The sequence below is a fragment of the Piliocolobus tephrosceles genome, chromosome 1 (genome assembly GCF_002776525.5).
Source record: "Piliocolobus tephrosceles isolate RC106 chromosome 1, ASM277652v3, whole genome shotgun sequence".
Taxonomy (NCBI): Eukaryota; Metazoa; Chordata; class Mammalia; order Primates; family Cercopithecidae; genus Piliocolobus; species Piliocolobus tephrosceles.
This window is the reverse complement of record NC_045434.1, coordinates 171,735,452-171,756,647: the sequence shown is the minus strand read 5'-3', so window position 1 is coordinate 171,756,647 and position 21,196 is coordinate 171,735,452. Positions and strand designations below refer to the sequence as shown.

The 21,196-nt window shown below is 37.2% G+C and overlaps 1 protein-coding gene across 4 annotated transcripts in view; it reads right to left on the bottom strand.

Annotated features, from left to right (window-relative positions):
* The window catches only part of FAF1 (Fas associated factor 1), a 558,082-nt gene that overhangs the window by 103,724 nt on the left and 433,162 nt on the right, over positions 1-21,196 (bottom strand). For all 4 annotated transcript variants that reach the window (XM_023189044.2, XM_023189048.2, XM_023189038.1 and 1 more), the window contains one exon: positions 19,925-20,079. In XM_023189044.2, coding sequence (XP_023044812.1) covers positions 19,925-20,079 — 155 coding nt within the window. The remainder of the gene's footprint in view (positions 1-19,924; positions 20,080-21,196) is intronic.

Sequence of the window (21,196 nt, the reverse complement as noted above, 5' to 3'; positions counted from 1 at the left end):
GAGATGGAGTTTTGCTCTTGTTGCCCAGGCTGTAGTGCAATGGTGTGATCTCGGCTCACCTCAACCTCCACCTTCCAGGTTTAAGTGATTCTTCCGCCTCAGCCTCCCGAGTAGGGATTACAGGCATGTGCCACCACGCCCGGCTAATTTTGTATTTTTAGTAGAGACAGAGTTTGTCCATGTTGGTCAGACTGGTCTCGAACTCCTGACCTCAGGTGCTCGGCCTCCCAAAGTGCTGGGATTACAGGTGTAAGCCACCGAGCCCAGCAAAAGCCATGTAATTTCTTAATCTTTCTCCTTGTTTCCATCTATAAATCACTCAAATGCAAAAGACTTTGAGGCACTGAAAGTTTAATAACAATGGTATAGCTAATCTATAGGAGACTAATTTATCCTAATTTTTTTGAGGAACAATAATCATAAATAATAATTGGCTTTTTCTTACCACTAAGAACATAAACATTTATTTTAAGAACTTGAAAATTTCTTCATAAAAAGGGTGTTTACTTTTTCTCAAGTGTTGATCACAGACTCTTAGGAGGGATAATAGAGAACATCTAATTCAATCTCTTATCAAATGTAGAAATTCCTTCTGTAGTAATGTAAAGAAAAGATTCATTTTCCAGGGCCTGAATAAGAGAGCCAATTTATGTTTAATGCCATATAACATTTCTTCTGTGTTTTGTCTTTTATCAATAAATAAATATTTGTGAGGGCTCACCAAATATATGACGAGATAAGACATGGTTTTTGTCTTTAGCATAATAAGAATATTTTGCCTTTGATAAATCAAGGCCCCCAAACAGTAAATGTAATCTAGTTTATTACTGGGGTCTAGATTTAGTGGTTCAGATGAAGTGCTGGGGAAAATCAGAGAAAGGAATGGGTGCTTAGAAGTCAGGGAGAACTTGATGATGTACGGTGCAACTCCTAGGACAGCTAGTAGAAGAAGAACCATCGCTTACTCACCTCTGCATTCCTAGCACCTACTATATTTGTTGCATGAATGGGCCAATTCATGCTTCAATACCCTTTATCTTCACTATGACAATGTTGATTGTACAATCTTCCTTTTTCTCTTCCAACTACTTTTGAAATCAGTTTAATTCAAAGATAGTCAGTGTGAATAATTAAGTTTCAGGGCCCTTTTCACTGTGTTTCCACCTCCACAGGTCACTTGAACCCTCAAAATAAGCAGGTGTTGGTCCACAAGTATATGATTCTAAACTTACTGTCTGATTTTTAGCAAACTGCACTTTTTACACAATTTCATCCTGTCTCCACCCACTGACTGAAAATGTGACTTAGAAAAGGTGTAAAATATCCAAATATTAATATATTAGAGAAATTAGGAATTACTGCAAGCAGTATAGTATTGTGGGAAGAACAAAGACTATGGATTTGAACAAATCTGATTTTGTAAATTAGCTGTTTCTTTCAATAATTTAAGGGCCTCAGCTTTCTCATCTATAAAACGAAGATAATGATACCTACTTTTGGAATTGGTCTGTGGATTAATAAATACTACTCCTTTTTCTTTCTTTTTATGTGCTTCAGAGTGAAAATTGGTTTTTCCACCCCCATCTCTCCAAATTAAGGATATGGTGAAATGTTTCCTAAAATAAGTTACAGCACCAATCTCAGACTCAGATCACTAAACAGGAAGTTATTCTTTACACCATGCTTGCCACTGTATTATACTGCTGCATAACTTCTAGAATATGCACCAACATCATTGTAAGATAATGTCCTACTCAGAGCAGAGATTTAAAGTATATGTATCTCTACTTTAAATCTATCTATATATTTAACATTGTCATGTTCTCTAATTTTTTCTAGCTGCCAAATTTAGAGACTTTGTTTTTGTTTTCGTTTTTGGATTTTTTTAAAGGGATGGGGTCTCACTCTGTTGCCCAGGCTGGAGTGCAGTGGCATGATCATAGTTCACTGAAGGCTTGAACTCCTGGGCTCAAGTGATCCTTCTGCCTCAGCCTCCCGAGTGGCTGGGACTACTACAGGCGTGCACCACCATGCCCAGCTAAGTTTTAAAAAAAACAAAATTTAAGGCTGGGCATGGTGGCTCACGACTGTAATCCCAGGACTTTGGGAGGCTGAGGTGGGCAGATCACGAGGTCAGTTCAAGATCAGCCTGGCCAACACCGTGAAACCCCGTCTCTACTAAAAATACATAAAGTAGCCGGGCAGGCTGGTGGGCACCTGTAATCCCACTTACTCGGGAGGCTGAGACAGGAGAATTGCTTGAACCGGGGAGGTGGGGGTTACAGTGAGCTGAGATCCCGCCATTGCACTTCAGCCTGGGTGACAAAGCCAGACTCCATCTCAAAAAAAATAAATAAATAAAAATAAAAATAAGAGACACAGTCTTGTTATATTGCCCAGGCTGGTCACAAACTCCTGGGTTCAATGGATCCTTTTAAGTAACTGGGGTATAGGCATGAGCCACTGCGCCCAGCCAAATTTGGACACTTCATGATTTTATCATTATATAAAATGTTTCAGCATCATTTATTTCAGGGGTGGTTGGTTTCTCTTGGAACCTTGACATTTACACACAATGTCCTTATGTATTTGAAAACAATGATCACCCTAGTGGATATAAAAATGTGGGAGTGCATGGCCGGGCGCCGTGGCTCACGCCTGTAATCCCAGCACTTTGGGAGGCCAAGGCGGGTGGATCATGAGGTCAGGAGATCAAGACCATTCTGGCTAACACAGTGAAACCCCGTCTCTATTAAAAACACAAAAAAATTAGCCGGTCGTGGTGGCGGGCACCTGTATTCCCAGCTACTCAGGAGGCTGAGGCAGGAGAATGACGTGAACCCGGGAGGCGGAGCTTGCAGTGAGTCGAGATGGCGCCACTGCACTCCAGCCTGGGGACAGAGCGAGACTCCGGCTCAAAAAAAAAAAAAAAAAAAAAAAGTAGGAGTGCTTCAGTTGCAATCTCACCCACAGGAGGAAAGTCTTTAACAGATAAGTGACCAGGAAAACAGAATATTGGCATCTTAGTCACTCATCAAAGCTTTCAAGCAAGAGCTGATTGTAACCCAGCATTTATTATGGCTCATTTGAGACAGCTGATGTTTAACACAAAGCGTTGAATAGACAGGTTGACTGTGTAGGCTTTTCCTCTAAACTTTATATCTGTTATGAGTTAGGTAATCAAAAAGGAGTATTTAAGGATCACATCACCTAAATTCCCTAAAGAATTATCATTATTGAAAAAAAGATTAAATACAAAGGCCTCTGCTTTTACAGGGGATTTATATTTTAAAAGTCTATTTAAAATAATCTGTCTTCTGCAAAACAACATAAGTTTATTGTCTATTACTTTACCTATGGACTCTCAAATAAAATCATGCAACAAAATTCTCCCTTGACTTCAGTGTCAGGAAATCTTGAGAAGAACTATTATGATTCCATATGTCAGACGAGAACCATAAATGGTAAAATGTAAATGCTCTCAGGTGTATGATCTGGCACATAAGAGAAATACAATATATATATATGGAATGGACAGATGAAAAAGTGATTATATGCCTAAGACATTTTCTTTCTCTCCTTTACCTACTGGAATTCTAGAGCTAAACTTCAACTCAGGTTCTTATAAATGTATCTATTTGCTACTTTTAATTGGTTTACATCCAATTTTATTTTTTATTTTCCTATTTTATATTGTATGTACAGAGATTATGAGATTATGTATAGAGATTATATCAATTTTTTAAAGGAGGCAAACTGTAAATGCTAAATGGAAAAAAACCCCAGACAGATATACAGAGAGAGAATATAAGAGGAGCAAGAATTTTCCCAATTCAAGCACACTATATGGCACACAGTTATGGTACACAGTTTAATGGTATATAGTACACAGTATATGGTACACATATGGTACACATCTTAACGCATACTTTTTTGGATAAAGAAATGAATAGATGGTAGAATGGATGAGATAGTAAAAAGCTAAAATTAATGATAATGAAATAACTGTCATGAGGAATCTGTGTCCTTAAAAACATGTAAATACCATAATTTTAAAATGTATAAACCAGTACACTTGCTCACAGTACCCTACAAAACTTTAAAAAGTCACTTAGAAAGATGGTTTATGAATAATTAGAATACAGTAGTGATGAACGGCAGGCAGCACAGGCCATTAGGAACATACTATTCCCAAAACTAACTGTGAGTTTCCTAGACTGAGAATGCATCAGTATTCCATAAGTTCTGACTATCTGGATTTCAGTAAGGCATATAAAAGGTGTTCCAAAAGATCCTTTAGATAAGATTCAGAAATACAGGATAAGGTAGATAAGTTCATTTGTCATCAAAATATTGAATCTATAGAATGCTACCAAATTGAGAGTAGTCTCAAATAGTTTACTAGCTGGCTTTGTCCTGTTAACATTTTCATAAATATCTGAGACAAATAAAATATTTACATGTAGATAAATGCACTGAGCACTTACTCTGCACCAGACTTTAAAATCAATCATCCCATTTAATTCTAATAACTCTCTTAGGAATGTAGTTTTATTTCCATTTCATGGTATGACAACTGCAGGCCAGGTGTGGCGGCGCATGCTCGTAATCCCAGCACTTTGGGTTGCCAATGTGGGCGGATCACCTGAGGTCAGGAGTTTGAGACTAGCCTGGCCAACATGGTGAAACCCCGTATCTACTAAAAATACAAAAAAATTAGCCAGTCATGGTAGCATGAGTTTGTAGTTCCAGCTACTCAGGAAGCTGAGGCAGGAGAATCACTTGAACCTGGAAGGTGGAGGTTGCAGTGAGCTGAGATTGTGCCACTGCAGTCCACACCGGGCAACAGAGTGAGACTCCGTTTCAAAACAACAACAACAACAAAACAAACAAACAAAAAACTGTAGCTAGAGGGTTTAAGCAACTCACCCACAGTCATTATGGTGGCCTAGTGGCATAACTACAATTCCAATCCTGGTCTGAATAAATCCAAAGCTCATTTATATTCTTAATCATCATGATGTTCTAAATTCTTATAACATCAACAAATAATTATTTAGCATTTTAATAAGAAATAAAAGTGGAAAAGATTGATATAACTCTTATCCTTATAAGGCTTATATTCATTGGAAGAAATATAAAATAAATTTTAAAGTAAGCAAAAGGAATGGCTTATTATGGAAAATTCTAGGAGGGTGCTATGAAAAAGAATGATGGTGAAGCCTTCTCTAGAAAGGTTAATCAGACCTTTCTGAAGGAGTATATAGACAGGACAGAAAAATGGGCTAATTTCTGTCTTTCTGATAACTTCTTTTATTCTCAAGCAACTAGTGGGGGAAGCTGGGAAGGGGAGGTAGAGAGGGAAACGATATATTTGCGGAATGAAGAGTAGTATGAAATAGATATCTCATTCAGGTGAAGAAAACTACCTAGAGAATCCCAAATCCCAGTAGGCTTGCCCAGCATTATTGTGTGCTTATTTGAAGCTTGCATTTATTTAAAAGAGAGAGAGAGAAAAAGGAGAAGAGAAGAGAAGAAAAAAGACAGTGCGATTTTCTCCAGCTGTGTTCAACTGCAATACAGAAGGTGAACAGGTGGGTCCAACAAAATGAGTGTAACAGAGAGAGTTTAAAGTATCATAAGAAAATTATAATGATGAACCTCAAAATCTAAATAGGATGAGGAATATGAAAATTGGATATAGGAAAGCGTAGAAGGCGTGTGAGAAAGGTCAACAGATTGGAAGGCATGAGGAGATAAAAAAGTCTTTAGGACCAGAGATACCTGAACAAATAAATAGGAGTGGTAGGAAGCAGTGATCAGAGCCAGACGTTTGAAATCAAAATATATGAGGTGATATAGTTTCTATTAGTGACTCATCTAAATGTAAATACAAGGAAGAAGAAAAATTTTCTGGAGAACATGTCTAGGAACCGAGAGGATTATCAAGAATGATGACAGGAGTACAGATGATAAGGACTTAAGACTCATTTGTGGGTGATAAAACTTGTGAAGGTCAATAGACAGAATCTGAACCCCAAACAATCTTGTCGATCAACTGCATTAGTAATGAATGGCAGAAATCTGGTTTAGCATCAACTCAAGTTGGAAAACAACAATGGGGTTTTAGTTGATTCCCTGAGTTCAACAGAAGCCCACAATAAAATCTCAGAATAGAACTCTGCATAGCACCAAACCTCCTCTAGAGCACTATGCTTGATCCTGGCACCTTCAGAAGGGGCTGAGCCTAGACACACTATTGTATGAAGAACAGTGAAAAGAACTAATTATATTTGGTAGGAAGAGGCAGGGAAAGTAGGACTAATGAGAGCTAGGGTTACATTGATAAGAGGCTATTATAATGCAATAGAGAAGTTAGGCTTATATCAGGTAACTGCAAAACCAGAACCAAAAAGGATAAAGTTGTAGAAGTTCTCTACAGAAGAAGCAGCATTTTAGTAAAGACATTTCCAGTTTTTAGAGCAGCTAAAAAAAAAAAAAAAAAAAAAAAGCTATCTTTTGAAGCTTTCATTTCCTTGTCTTGGCAATATTCAAGCACAGGCTGGAGCAACATCAGCTAAGCATGTTATAGAAAAAAAGGCCTGAGTGGCCGCCAGTTGTACTGCTAAGGCCATGTCTAAACCCTAACGCTAAGATTGGGTGAATTTCACGTTTATTTGTTCCTCAACCAAAAGGCCCATGGACTTCCCTTATACCTCCTGCAGGACTTTGCACACTAGATAGTTATCTAATACATTTCTGTTGCTGAATCATTCAGCATGGCAAGATCATGGGAAAAAAAGCATTACGTGGTAGAAAAGCACAGGTAGCACTGGGATTTATATCTGGTATAGCCATTGCAATGACCTCACAGAACCTCTCTGAGACACAGTTTCCTCACATGTGAGATGGGATCTTGCTATTTACCCTGCAGAATTGTGGAAAAGATTAAATTATATATATATATATATATATATAGAGAGAGAGAGAGAGAGAGAGTTAAGTTCACACATTTATATAGTGTCTGACAATATAATTAATTAAGAAGGTACTTAATTAATTGTTGTAGTTGTCATTATGTAGTTTGGATTTTTAAAAAGCAGTACGATAGTCTTGCTTTTAGCTACTGATAAACTTTTAACAGATATTCCTTGTTACAAAATGAAAGAGGTAGAAAATTACTATCGTCTTCTTCACTACACCTCACTAAAATCACTCTGATCAGATTATCACAAACTGGTAAGGGTAGCATGCTTATGCTATAATCTGATATATTATATCGAACTTCACCAAAATTTATTTTAAAAATGAACCCTTGCTTACCTCACATTTTTCTACTGAAAACAATTGTATCCAAGTCAGAATATTACAGACAAAGGTCTCAGGTCAAATAGGTGAGTCACCCTCTTTTCATAGATGAAAAAGATCTGGAAATGTTAAACTACTTGTCTAATATCATCTTGTTTTTCATATTTCCAGCCTGACTGAGCCTTGCTTCTTAATTGCTCTACATTCTATGATGACTGACATCTGTCTGTCTGCATAAACAATGAGAAAACAGTTATATTGAAAATCATACTTTCCATGAGCCCAGGAGACCAGCCTGAGCAACATGGTGAAACCAGTCTCTACAAAAAATAAAAAATAAATAAAAATAATGATAATACAAAACAAATTAACTGGGTATGGTGGCATGAGCCTGTAGTCCCAGCTACTTCAGTCAGGAGGCTGAAGTGAGAAGATCACTTGAGCCCAGGTGGTCGAGGTTGCAGTGAGTCGAGATTGTGCCACTGCACTCCAGCCCGGGTGACAGACTGAGACACACACACACACACCCAGGACCCTGACACACACACATGCCCCAAAATAAAACCCAAAAGCTTCTAAAAAGCTTCTGCATAGCAAAAGAATGGGAGAAAATACATCTGACAAAGGATTACTATCAAGAATCTGCAAGGAACTCAAACAAGTCATCCAGAAAAAAACAATCCCATTAAAAAGTGGAGAAACAACATGAACAGACATTTTTCAAAAGAAGATATACAAATGGCCAATAAACATTAAATAATGCTCAATGTCCCTAATCATAGGGAAATGCAAATTAAAACCACAAGATACCACCTTACACCAGTCAGAACAGCCATTATTAAAAAGTCAAAAAATAATAGATGTTGACACAGATGCAGTGAAAAGGAACTCTCACACACTGTTGGTGGGAATGTAAATTATGAAAAACAGTATTCAGATTCCTCTAAGAACTAAAAGTAGATCTACCATTCGATCCAGCGATCCCACTACTGAGTACCCAAAGGAAAAAAAGGTCGTATCAAAAAGATACCTGCATGCATACGTTTATTGCAGCACAATTCACAATGGCTAAGATATGGAATCAACCTAAGTACCCATTAACCAATGACTGGATAAAGAAAATGTGGTATGGGCCGGGCGCAGTGGCTTACACCTGTAATCCCAGCACTTTGGGAGGCCGAGGCGGGCGGATCACGAGGTCAGGAGATCAAGACCATGGTGAAACCCCGTCTCTAAAAAAATACAAAAAATTAGCTGGGCGTGGTGGTGGTGGGCGCCTGTAGTCCCAGCTACTCAGGAGGCTGAGGCAGGAGAATGGCGTGAACCCAGGAGGCGGAGCTTGCAGTGAGTCGAGATTGCTCCACTGCACTCCAGCCTGGCAACACAGTGAGACTTAGTCTCATTAAAAAAAAAAAAAAAAAAAAAAAAATTGGTATATATACATATGGTATATGTATAGATACATGGTGTACATATATATATGGTATGTGTATATATTATATATATAGTGTGTGTATATATAATGGAATACAACTCAGCTATAAAAAAAGAATAAGGTCTTCTGCAACAACTTGGATGAAATTGGAGGTCATCATGTTCTCACTTACAAGTGGAAGCTAACTATGGTTATGCAGGGGCCTATAGAGAGGTATAATGGACACTGAAGACTCAGAAGGAGGAAAGTAGGAAGGAGGTAAGGAATGAAAAATTACCTATTGGGTACAATGTACATTATTTGAAAGACAGGTATACTAAAAACCCAGATTTCAACACTATACAATTCATCCATGTAACTAAAAACCACTTGTACCCCTAAATCTATTGAAATTTAAAAAGAAAATTGGTCAGGCGCAGTGGCTTATGCCTGTAATCCCAGCACTTTGGGAGGCTGAGGTGGACAGATTGCATGAGCTCAGGAATTTGAGACCAGCCTTGGCAAGATGGTGAGACCCTATCTCTATAAAAATATACAAAAATTAGCTGGATGTGGTGGTGTGCACCTGTAGTCCTGGCTACTTGGGAGGCTGAGGTGGGAGGACTGCTTGAGCCTAGCAGGTTGAGGCTGCAGTAAGCTGAGACTGTGCCACTGCATTCCAGCCTAGGCACCAGAGCAAGACCCCTGTCTCCAAAACAAAACAAAACAAAACAAAACAGAAAATCAGTTTTTTTTTAAGAACAGCAACTGACACATTTTAATGTATACGGGTCTGCTTCAAGAACTAACAAGTTAATACATAGCTTTCCTAATAGCCACATAATAAAATTTGTTGCTGAGACAGTAAATTATTTGAGAGCTGCTCAGAGAATCCAGTAGCTCATTTATTACTGGGACTGGGCAATGTAATTTTTCAGATTTGAGGTACGGCAATCAAGGCTTTTTTATTTTTCACATGACCTTGCCTCATTCCTTCCTTAGCTGAGGTGTGTAGAAAAGTATTTGCTGAAAAGGACTTTCTTGGTGCTCATCATGTATTGAGGGAAAAAAAAGCACATGAAAGCAATCTATTTAGGATTCTTAAACTGTTGCTGTAGCTACAGACTGAGTTAGTCAACAGTAGATAAACTGTCAAATGGCTTTTAAAAAGTCTTTATTGTTAACTCTGTTCTGAATAATACAAAACTATCTGTCACTGCTCTACTACCATAATGCTATTAAGTACAAAGACACAAACATATTCTTGAGGAAAGGACACCAAATCCATTCTTTAATAATTACCTGAACACATCAGAAACAGGATTCCACCCTACTCTCCAATTCCAGACTAATAGAAACTTTCCTTTTTTTGGTGGTATATTTGGCAGATTAGAACATTAAGATTTTTGGGCTTTAAAATATCTTTTGGCATCTATGTAGACTGACAAGCAAACACTGTAAAATATGTCAGAGGAACCAAATTACTTATGTGGTTTTATGTCACTGAACTAACATGTTTCTTTTATAATTTCTCTGACTGTTTTACTATCAGTATTTATAGAAGAAGAGAAATGTGCTACGAATTTCAATGGCATAGGGGATATGATTTAGTAAAAAGTCTGCTAAAATATCATCAATATAAAAATTATTAATGAGAGCAGTTAAGGAAAAAATCTTTTCAGACCTTTTTAATTTCAGGCAAGAAGAAAAGCAAAATACATGATGGCATATATATAAGATATTTCACTTCATAAATATTCATTCATTCATTCATTCATTCATTCATTCACATACAGCGTCTTGCTCTTTTGCCTAGGCTGGAGTGCAGTGGTGCAGTCTTGGCTCACTGCAACCTCCACTTCCCAGGCTCAAGCACCCTCCCAAGTAGCTGGGACTATAGGCATGTGCCACCACGCCTGGCTAGTTTTTGTATTTTTAGTAGAGACAGGGTTTCACTATGTTGGCCAGGCTGGTCTTGAACTCCTTGCCTTAAGTGATCCACCTGCCTCAGTCTCCCAAAGCACTGGGATTACAGGTGTGAGCCGCCGCACCCAGCCCAAATATCTTATTTTTAGAATAAGATATTTATCTTATTTTTGGAATTTGTTTAATTAGATTACTCATGTTTTATATCAATATAAAAACTGTATGTTCTAAAATACAAGCATAACCAGCTATTGGGAGTAACTACTTGCATATAACTACACATGAGTACACTGGTGGGGGTGGGGGGACAGGTTACAGAATGGGGAAGGATTCAGCAACAGATCACAAACAGGGAAAGGTCTGGAATTAACCACAAACTTCATCTTGAGACAGTGATGATTCTTTTAATTCTGTGACTCTCATAATCAAGATACCTAGAATATTCAAAGAATATTCAAAACACAGAGTAATTGGGAGATGACCAAGGAGAACACCAACACACTTATAAGAAAGATCTAGTGCATGAGAAAAATAGAATTTGACAGAAACTTAAAATGTTATTATTTTGGAATGGCTTGCCAATAGTACCACCTTTGTATCTTAGCTTCTGACAACAGTTTTCACAGGCTATTTATTGACAGCTGTATCTGAGTTAAATGCGTATTTCCTGAATAGCATTAATTAGATTAGTGCAGAGGAAAATGGACTCTTTTTTTAAAAAACAAATGCTTTGATTCAAATACAATGCATGTGCAACCAGGCAGTTGTAACTATAGTACTAGGTAGGAGTGTGGGAAGTATCCAAATCAGAGTAAAAAAGGCTCATAAATTGGTAATTTTAAATTATCTCAAGAACATTTTTTAAAGGATAATCTATTTTGGCCGGGCGAGGTGGCTCATGCCTATAATCCCAGCACTTTGAGAGGCTGATGCGGGCAGATCACCTGAGGTCAGGGGTTCGATATCAGCCTGACCAACAAGGTGAAACCCCATCTCTACTAAAAATACAAAAATTAGCCAGGCGTGGTGGCAAGCACCTGTAGTCCCAGCTACTTGGGAGGCTGAGACAGGAGAATTGCTTGAACCCAGGAGGCAGAGTTTGCAGTGAGCCAAGATCATGCCAATGCACTACAGCCTAGGTGACGGAGCAAGACTCCATCTCAAAAAAAAAAAAAAAAAGGATAATCTGTTTTAAAAAAAGAATGTTGAATGTACTATAAAGAGTTTAGCCATCAACTACATAGAGACTGGCTTGTTCTCAATTGTAAGAGGCCATCACTTTTATCCATTCCCCCTTTCCTTTCCTTTCAGTACTATTAGGAAACTATTCACAAGTGTACCCTTGGACAATGCTGAGCAGTAATTATGACTTGCTGACAAAGAGATATGAACAATTACTGAGCCCATTTTGAAACCCTACACTAATAAAGTCATTAGATGCTGCCCTAGCCATGATCTCTCTAAAAGCTTCTGAAGTTACAAGAACACACGGCATTGTTTGCAGGGACAATTGCTGCTGGCAGAACGCAAACCTTGAGTTAAACCATGCTGCAAATTGATCTTGACATTCTGTTAAGACCGCCACTAAAAATCAAAAGCAGAAGAGAAAAGGAGAAAATGAGTGGGTAGGATGTAATCATGGAACAGGAGGGGGTTCCTCCTCACCTTCTCTCCTCCCTCTTCACAAAACAAACCAGGGAGAAAATGACAAACTCTCCTGGTGTTTTGGAACCTTCATTTTAAAGCATTAATTAAGCCCTTGACCTGGGATGTTTAGGATGGCAATACACTTCCTTTAAAAGTACTGGGAGGAAAATGTTGCACAAAGGGAATAAAGAAGTTTGGGGAAAATTATATGGAAATCTGGCATGAAGGCGCTCCTGAAGTCTTAGTACCCTGACCACAACATGTTCATCTGTTTTATCAGCTACCTCTGCAGAATCCATATTTGTACCTAGGGTAGCAGCTGGAAATTAATACTCCTGTGTCTCCCATGCAGACTCCACACCTGGGCTATACTTGCAGGATCAAATGGAAGTATAGGGTTAGAGTAACATGGTCAGCAAGGCTTCAGCCAGGCATGAACCACTGAGTAGTTTGGAATTAAGGGTAAGCCACTGTGAATATGGCTAATTACTGAGATGGAAAGTACATGTGAAGACAGCTTACTGATAAGTGCTTTAAGTCAATTAACTCTTGCCAAAGATTAAGTAATGTGGAAAACTATCACTTGAATATTAAGCCTAACAAGTACCTGTCAGCACAGCAGCGGAAGTTTGCAGTGACCTGAAATACCACACCCAAGGGCATTAAGTTCAAAAGCTAATACTGATAGGCACAGAATTCTGTCTGTGAATATTGGTATTAAATGTGTGTACAAAATTTAATACAATGCTATGTATATGCTACATGCAACCTGTGTAACCCAAGCACTACTGGCAACTCCTGGGGAACTGTTTACAACTACTCTGGACACTGCTTAGAAATAGTGTGCAATGCCTGATTTAACACTGAGCAGCATGTACACTGATGTGCAAAACATTTTCATCTCAGGTACTTACATAAGCAATTCATTTTCCAGCACTCATAGCTAGCTGATTACCCAGTTCAAACTATTCCAGTGAAATTCAATGTTTGATTCTAAGTGTTCTAAAATTAGATAATCTAAACCAGCACCTATATTTGCTTTGTGGACCCTCCTATGCAGAACAAGAGATACCCGCTAACCCACTTATTACTGGTTAATACTGGCAGTTCACTGAGTCACATATGTGATGTGGCTTTCCTTGATGAAGCAACTTCAGCTAAGAATCCACAGCTCAGCCTGGAGGGCACAGCCTTTATGGAGGGACAGATTAATACTCACTGTGCTGGTGCTTTACATAGTACTATTTATGGTTAATTCTGATGGTGTTCTAATAGAACACGTCTGAATGCTTGGTCTCTTCCACCATGTAGCCAGTCTAGCACTCCGGGCCTGGGGACAGGTTTATAATCAATTCTCCCACCATTGTAGATGGTTCAGTACCATCCCAGAATGGCCCAATTTGGGAGACCAATTACTTCTGGGGTATCACAGAGGCTTGGTGAAGTCTGGGGAAGAAACTCTGGAACCAGGATGAACTCATCTGGGTTGGAATTCAAGCCACTTTCCAGATGGCCTGGGAGCACCTGAGGCACATGGGCTTACACCATCATATTCTGAGACCCTACAATGCCAGCAGTAGACCAAGTATCCAATCTGAACATTTTTAATTCATTCTGTAAGGAGAATGGAGGTTTTAGTACCATCTATTAGTACCATTAGTGGCTACAGGGGAAGATCACACAATTAGAGGAATGTAGCTGCATTTCCAATGTTCTTGCCATTACCCAAATTAGTACTCTCTCGTTATTTTTCAATAAACCTATTAGAGATTATTTGTTTATTATCAATATAGTACTTACTCTTTAAAAGGTAATTATGGCCGGGTGCAGTGGCTCATGCTTGTAATCCCAGCACTTTGGGAGGCCGAGGTGGGTGGATCATGAGGTCAGGAGTTTGAGACCAGCCTGGCCAATATGGTGAAACCCCGTCTCTACTAAAAATACAAAAATTAGCCAAGCATGGTGGCATGCACCTGTAGTCCCACCTACTCGGAAGGCTGAGGTGGAAGAATCACTTGAACCCGGCAGGTGGAGGTTGCAGTGAGCTGAGATTGCGCTACTGCACTCCAGCCTGGGCGACAGAGCAAGACACCATCTAGGATGGATGGATGGAAGGAAGGAAGGAAGGAAGGAAGGAAGGAAGGAAGGAAGGAAGGAAGGAAGGAAGGAAGGAAGGAAGGAAGTTAGTTAGTTAGTTGTGTAAAGCAATGGAATTACAGACACAGCTCCCTCAGGGAGCTGACAGCCTAGCAGGGAGATAGACAATGACCATACAATGTAATGAGTGCTATTAGTACAAGTTAGTATAGATATATTATGGGAGCACACAGAATATGCATTTTAACCCTGACTGAGGCAAGAGAAGGATGGGGAGAGGCGAGGCTTCCTGGAAGTGATATCTGTCCTGAATTTTAAGAAATTATTCTTTCATAGCTAAGCACTCATTCATTAAGAATACATTGTACTAACAATATTTTTATTGTATTAGTTAAATCTATGATGGTTTTCTACATGATATATATCCAAAGAATATCTTATCCCTGCTTCACTGTCTGCTTGTAGACATATGCCAATGCTAGGATGAATCATTAACAAAACAACTTCTTTGGATTTGTCCATGCTGGCTGGTTGACCTTAATTCTCAATCTGGTTCAGATTATAGAGGATTATATTAGCTGGCCAGCTCTCTCTATTCCTTCTCTCCTCAATTATTTCAACCACTGACCCTTTGTTCCCCATACATAATTATGAGTTTTTAAACACCAATGCCCTTTAGTAAAGAATAGTAAAATCTGCCACCCAAAAGACTAGGAATGTTAATATAAAATCTCTAAATAGAAAAGAGTAAAGTTCTAACTTCATCTTTCTGTATATCATCTCTTTCAAATCCCTCTTTGACCCCGTTGTGTACAGCAAGTCAGTATAAAGTTCATCTATACTCCTAAAGTACCTTATACATACTTCAGATTATATATTAGCTCTTATGTCTGTTTTGCCTACTAGACTATGAGTGTTTTGAGGGTTAGGATTGTGTCTTGTTCCGCCTTTCATTCTCAGATGACAGCACCATTCCCGTTTCATATTATTCAGTGTTATTCAATGAACAAACATAACAAACACAGTTGGTCTTCTGCATCTGTGGGTTCTGCATCTATTGATTAAACTAGCCAAGTATCAAAAATATTCAGGAAAAAACTGTGTCTATACTGAACATGTACACTTTTTTCTTGTCTTTATTACCTAAACATACAGTATAACAACTATTTACACAGTACTTACATTGTATTAGGTATTATAAGTAATCTGGAGATGACAACGCACACAGGAGGATGTGCATGGGTTATATGCAAATACTATGCCATTTTCTATCAGGGACTTGAGTATCTGTGGATTTTGGTATCTGTAGGAGGTCCTGGAACCAATTCTGTGTAACTATGAAGTGATTTACAGGATCTGCTTGTTTACTGTTACCTATCTGTTTTTGGCTCTTTCTTTTACAGGTAAATCCTACTATTTCCATCAGAATTACTGGTCAAACCAATATTTCAGTAATTAGAACAGGGCATAGTGTCACATGCCTCTACTTCCAGCTACTTGGAAGGCTGAGACAGGAGGATTGCTTGAGGCCAGGAGTTTCAGGCTGCAGTGCACTATGATTATGCACTCCAGCCAGGGCAATATAATGAGACCCTGTCTCTTCAAAAAAAAGAAATTATACCTTTAGCACTTCTCAAGACTACCAAGGGCTTCCTGTCATTGCTTTAAGAATGGCTCTGAAATCCAACCAGACATCATGGCCCAGAAGACTGCAGAATATTTTCCAAGGAAAAAACCTCCTATTTAGATATGCAATATTGAAATTATAAGCAACATTCTTAGATGGAAATAAATGCATATATTTATTTGCTAAATGCTTTCTGAGTTTCTTTTTCCTAGAATTTAAAAAAGTGCCTTGTTTACTGAAACCAACAAAATGAATAAGCCTTTCCAGGAGATCACAATTTAGTAGGGGAGATGACAGACATTAATCATTACAGCTAAAGTTTCATGTCTCAGTTCATATTTGGAATGTTCTAAGATCAACTTAAGAATTATTCCAACATATTTTATACACAGTGGGCTGGAAAATCTAAGTATTCAACTAAGAAAGAAGGTAATTAGAATCATTTAAGAGGTGTAAAAATCCAAATCATCAACATCACAGGGGTTATGACATTTTATAGAAATGTTTCTTTCTTTATTCCAATTTGTTAGAGAAATTAGGAAATTTAATTTATAATAGCAAGTGATACTCATATTCTAGTAACTTCACCAAAGCATTCACTTAGTTTTATATCCTTCACTTATCTCCTACACACATGAGAGAGCCATAGTAAACTGTGACTAAAGAACTAATGCCTCTATAGGCTTAATCAGAGTAATCCTTAAGCAAAAGTATATCTGCTTGGCAAGTCTCTTCCTATTTTGGATATCAACATCCTCAGCTATAACATCAGGTGGTAGCCCTAGAAAACCACTAAGAAAACATCCAAATAGCTTACAGGTCCAAGACTCTCTAAATTTTTATGGCCAGTGTGAACTAGGTTAAGTTATTAACCAGGAATATATTTCCAAACTTACACCTATCATAAAAAAATAACAGTTAAAAGGAAACCCACAACAACAAACTTACTTGTGATGCCTAGAAATCTCTTCTGTATTTCCATATATTAATATGTCCCCATTTCAGCTTACAATATGCAAATGATGGCATAATACTTTTTGACATGTACCCCATGGATCAATAAATATTAGTGCAAGCAGTTGTCTACCGAATCGAGAGTGAAAGCTTGAGGTTTTGTTACTCAAAGTTAAAAGCATCTAATGAGTGACACAATCAGTTTTCATGATAAACACCTCTGGATAAATGTGGTGCAAAAATCCAAGAAAGATAATATAGTAGGAAACCCAATTAGACAATTTTATTTTGATGAATCTATGATATGACAGGTGGCAAGAAAATTGTGGTTAAGTTAACCTCCCCCCCCCCCCCTTTTTTTTTTGAGACGGAGTCTCGCTCTGTCGCCCAGGCTGGAGTGCGGTGGCCGGATCTCAGCTCACTGCAAGCTCCGCCTCCAGGTTCACGCCATTCTCCTGCCTCAGCCTCCGAGTAGCTGGGACTACAGGTGCCCGCCACCACGCCTGGCTAATTTTTTTTTTGTATTTTTGGTAGAGACGGGGTTTCACCATGTTAGCCAGGATGGTCTTGATCTCCTGACCTCGTGATCTGCCCGCCTGGGCCTCCCAAAGTGCTGGGATTACAGGCGTGAGCCACCGTGCCCAGCCTAAACCCTTTTTTTGAGCAATAAACCAGCCTAATCAATTATCTTACAATTTCATATGTCAAAGTCAACCCCTTTTTGGGAATATGTCATTCTAATGAATTTTCACCTTGTGTTTATAAAATGTGTATTTTCCCATTTGCCTTAACGATAATAATGATGGATCAAAAGTAGTTATGTAATTTTATTTGTTACTTTTTTTTTATTACTTGCTTTTTAATTTTCTGATATTTTTAAAAAGCTTTTATGTCTGGAGGGTACATGTGAAGGTTTGTTACATAGGTAAATTGGTGTCATGGGTGTTTGTTTTACAGATAATTTTTCATCAATCAGGTATTAAACTCAGTACCCAGTGATTATCTTTTGTTACTCTAAAATAGAGAAATATAATACCTTTTACATTTGTAATATGGACAGAACTATTAATAGATTTTGAATAAGTATGTCAAGTATCTTAAATTATAGAAATCATCCCATTCCCCTCTTGCCCCATTTGTTGTTCCTATAAATGTTTATTAAATTGAATTCCTAGATGTTCCTATTTTCAATCTTTAATATTACCTTTTACAAATTTTCATGACAGATACTTAATTCAAAATGTAGATTGAAATATCCTATCATACTTAATCGTCAGTTCTGCAGTTCATTGAGAAATAGCTCTAAAGCCTTAAACAACACCTTTATTTAGTGTTTTTTAAAAAGTGTCATAAGGAGTTAATAGGACACAGCTGTACTGGCTCTTGCTAATAAGCAGCTTCTGTCGCTTTGGTCACCACAGGTGTCTCTGTAACCTGCAAACTCTTATTACTAGTGTATCAAAGTTGTGCTACTTAACAGACTTCTTTAGTAAAACATAACAAAGCAATTACATGGCTGTTGATTGCCAGTCATAAAAAAAAAAACCCTCAAACACTGTTTTTCAAAAGAAACTACACTGCAATTTTTTGTCATTGTAAAATAAAAGGAACTAAGGAATTAAATGGAGGATAGAACAAAATAACAGCAGGTAGCCCACTGAACTTAGCCACTACAGATGGTTTAGAAATAGTGTTTCCTTCTCCATCAAGTTGTGGATAAAAGGAAAGGAGGAGATTCCTTACTGCCAGTGAATGGCAAAAGATTTAACCAAGTCTCCAGTCTCTGTATTTTGCCTCATGAAAGACCTTCGATGTGGCATTTTTATCTGTTTGTGGCACTGCTTTTCATCACCTTTAACTGAGTGTGAATAATAACCTGATTTAATTTAAACAAATACAGGTGCTAAAGATTCTTTATTTATGTATAGCAGGGAACATTTCCAAGGCAAAACGAAGTCATCTCATGAAATTTCCTAACCATTTGCTTAAAGAAATGAAGTATTAGATTAGGAAATAGCTTCAACATTATTTTGCTTCACATTTAAGGAAAGAATCATGTTCTTTTCTGATTCAGATTAAATAAAACAAAGTCTGAATGATGACCAAAAATTCAGTAAGCCATAAAGGAACAAAAAGACAAATCAGATGGTTTCTAATTGTTCTATAATCGTTTAAATTAGGTAACTATAATATGCTTGCCTTGAAATGCATTAATTTAATCTCCCATTCATAAATCAGCAATCTGCGATTACGATTGTGTTAACACACCCAAAGTAGCATCATGGGATGTTATAGACACATGTGTAATTAAACATGATGAAATATATTTCAGATGGGAAACTGAAATAGGCAAAATATGAAGAATTGTTAATCACTTACAGATACTATGATTAACAAACTAAGTAAACTCATCCTGACAACTAGGAAAGGAATTTTTTTCCCTATTGAGAATATGGATGTATTGTTGGCTGTGTGCAAAAGAATGTGTGCAATAAAGCGATTACATCAATTAGCATATGCTAGAGTTAAGCTATTACCAACTCCATTGGACTTGTGCAGAAAGTCCTGCCCTCTTCACTGAAGTTATTAAAAAATAAACTTACTACTAAGATTATATATTAGACTTGTTTTGCCTTTTCTGAACATCATTAAAAACATTAGTTTTCTCTAAAAGTTCAAAAATATATTAGAAATGTCTGTTGCATTGCAAAAATAAGATGATATATTTTTATTTTCAGGTTATGCTTGAATTTAAAAAGTTTTTATAAGTTAAGGTATATTTTCACAATTGCAAATAAGTGCATGTGTTAGCTGCAATGAGCAGCTTTTGTCTAATAAAATGCAATGGTAGAGAGTTTAATGCTGAGGATGAAAAATGTTTATGATGATGACAAACATAATTTTTTTTTTTAATAGAAGCCCAACTTATAACTTGTGAACAACAGTATTACCTTGCTCTGTTGGAGTCCTTTGTCAGATCCCAAGCCCAGGTTATAAAATTTTGACTCAGATAAGAAACAATGGATTCAGCACAAAGCATTTGTGAGCAGAAGACATTGGTTAATACACTTTCATCATGGTGGAGGTAGATAGCAAGAAGCTTTCTCTGAAAAGAGGAGAAAAATCTAATCAATTAAGATATCCACTAATGTAAGATTTCTTAAATTTTAGACAGGCATAATTAGTCTATGTGAACAGCAAAGACAAATATTAAATGCTATTCCCTAAAAGAGTACTTTACATTGTGGAGTTCCTAAAGCATCTAAAATATCAAAAAATTTTACTTCCTTACACTTGAAAAAGGCTAGGATGATTATATCTAATTTTTCAGACTGCTATTGCAGATTTCTGTTAACATGTGCAAACCTATCTCAAACGAACTTGCAACAGAATTGTATTTTGCTTAAAGAAAATGGATTTACTATTCTTTTTATTTCATAGATATATGTAAAGAGAAATATTAACTTTGAACTGTTCAACAATACAGAGAAAAAAATTCATTAAAACAGAATGACAAAATTCCTCTTACATATTTTTTATGGTTTTAATCTGATCAACTGGATAGTCTCTTCCATTTGAAAGGAAAAGGTCTGAAATGAAGTTTTCTTTTTGTTCTATAGATAATTTTAAAGTCCTTAATGTGTTCTCATATCAAGCCCTTATTTAACAGCATAGAACATACAATTGCTGTATGAAGAGATAGAAAAATATTCAGTTCACATGCATTCTTTCTAGTTTGTATTTCAGAAAATGTCCACTGTGGCTTTTCATATAGAAAATTATTATTTCCCTTTTGCCATAATAAAAGTTGCTTTTAATAAATGACATTTGGTCTCTTAAATGTGCCTTCTGTCATAGCTGGATACTCAATGCAATAATTAAAACTAAAAACTGAAATTGAACAAGGTAATAAGTATAATAAAAACAATGGGTATAAGCAGCCATTGATGGTTTGCAACATGTTAGCTTTACCAAAAATGACTATAATGATTAAAGAGCTTAAATTGTTGACTACATTCTTGGTAGTCAGTTCTTGAAAGAACTGAGTTTAACAATACTCACAATTACCAGGGAAAGGAAAGATAAAATTTTATGGTAAAGACAACATACAAACCAATCTTTGAAATTCTGTCAAAGGAAAATTTCAGGGAAGCTTAGTATCTTTCCCTTTATGTTAAATAAGAATGTGATGACAGCAAATGAAAATCTGCTGTGTGGGATTC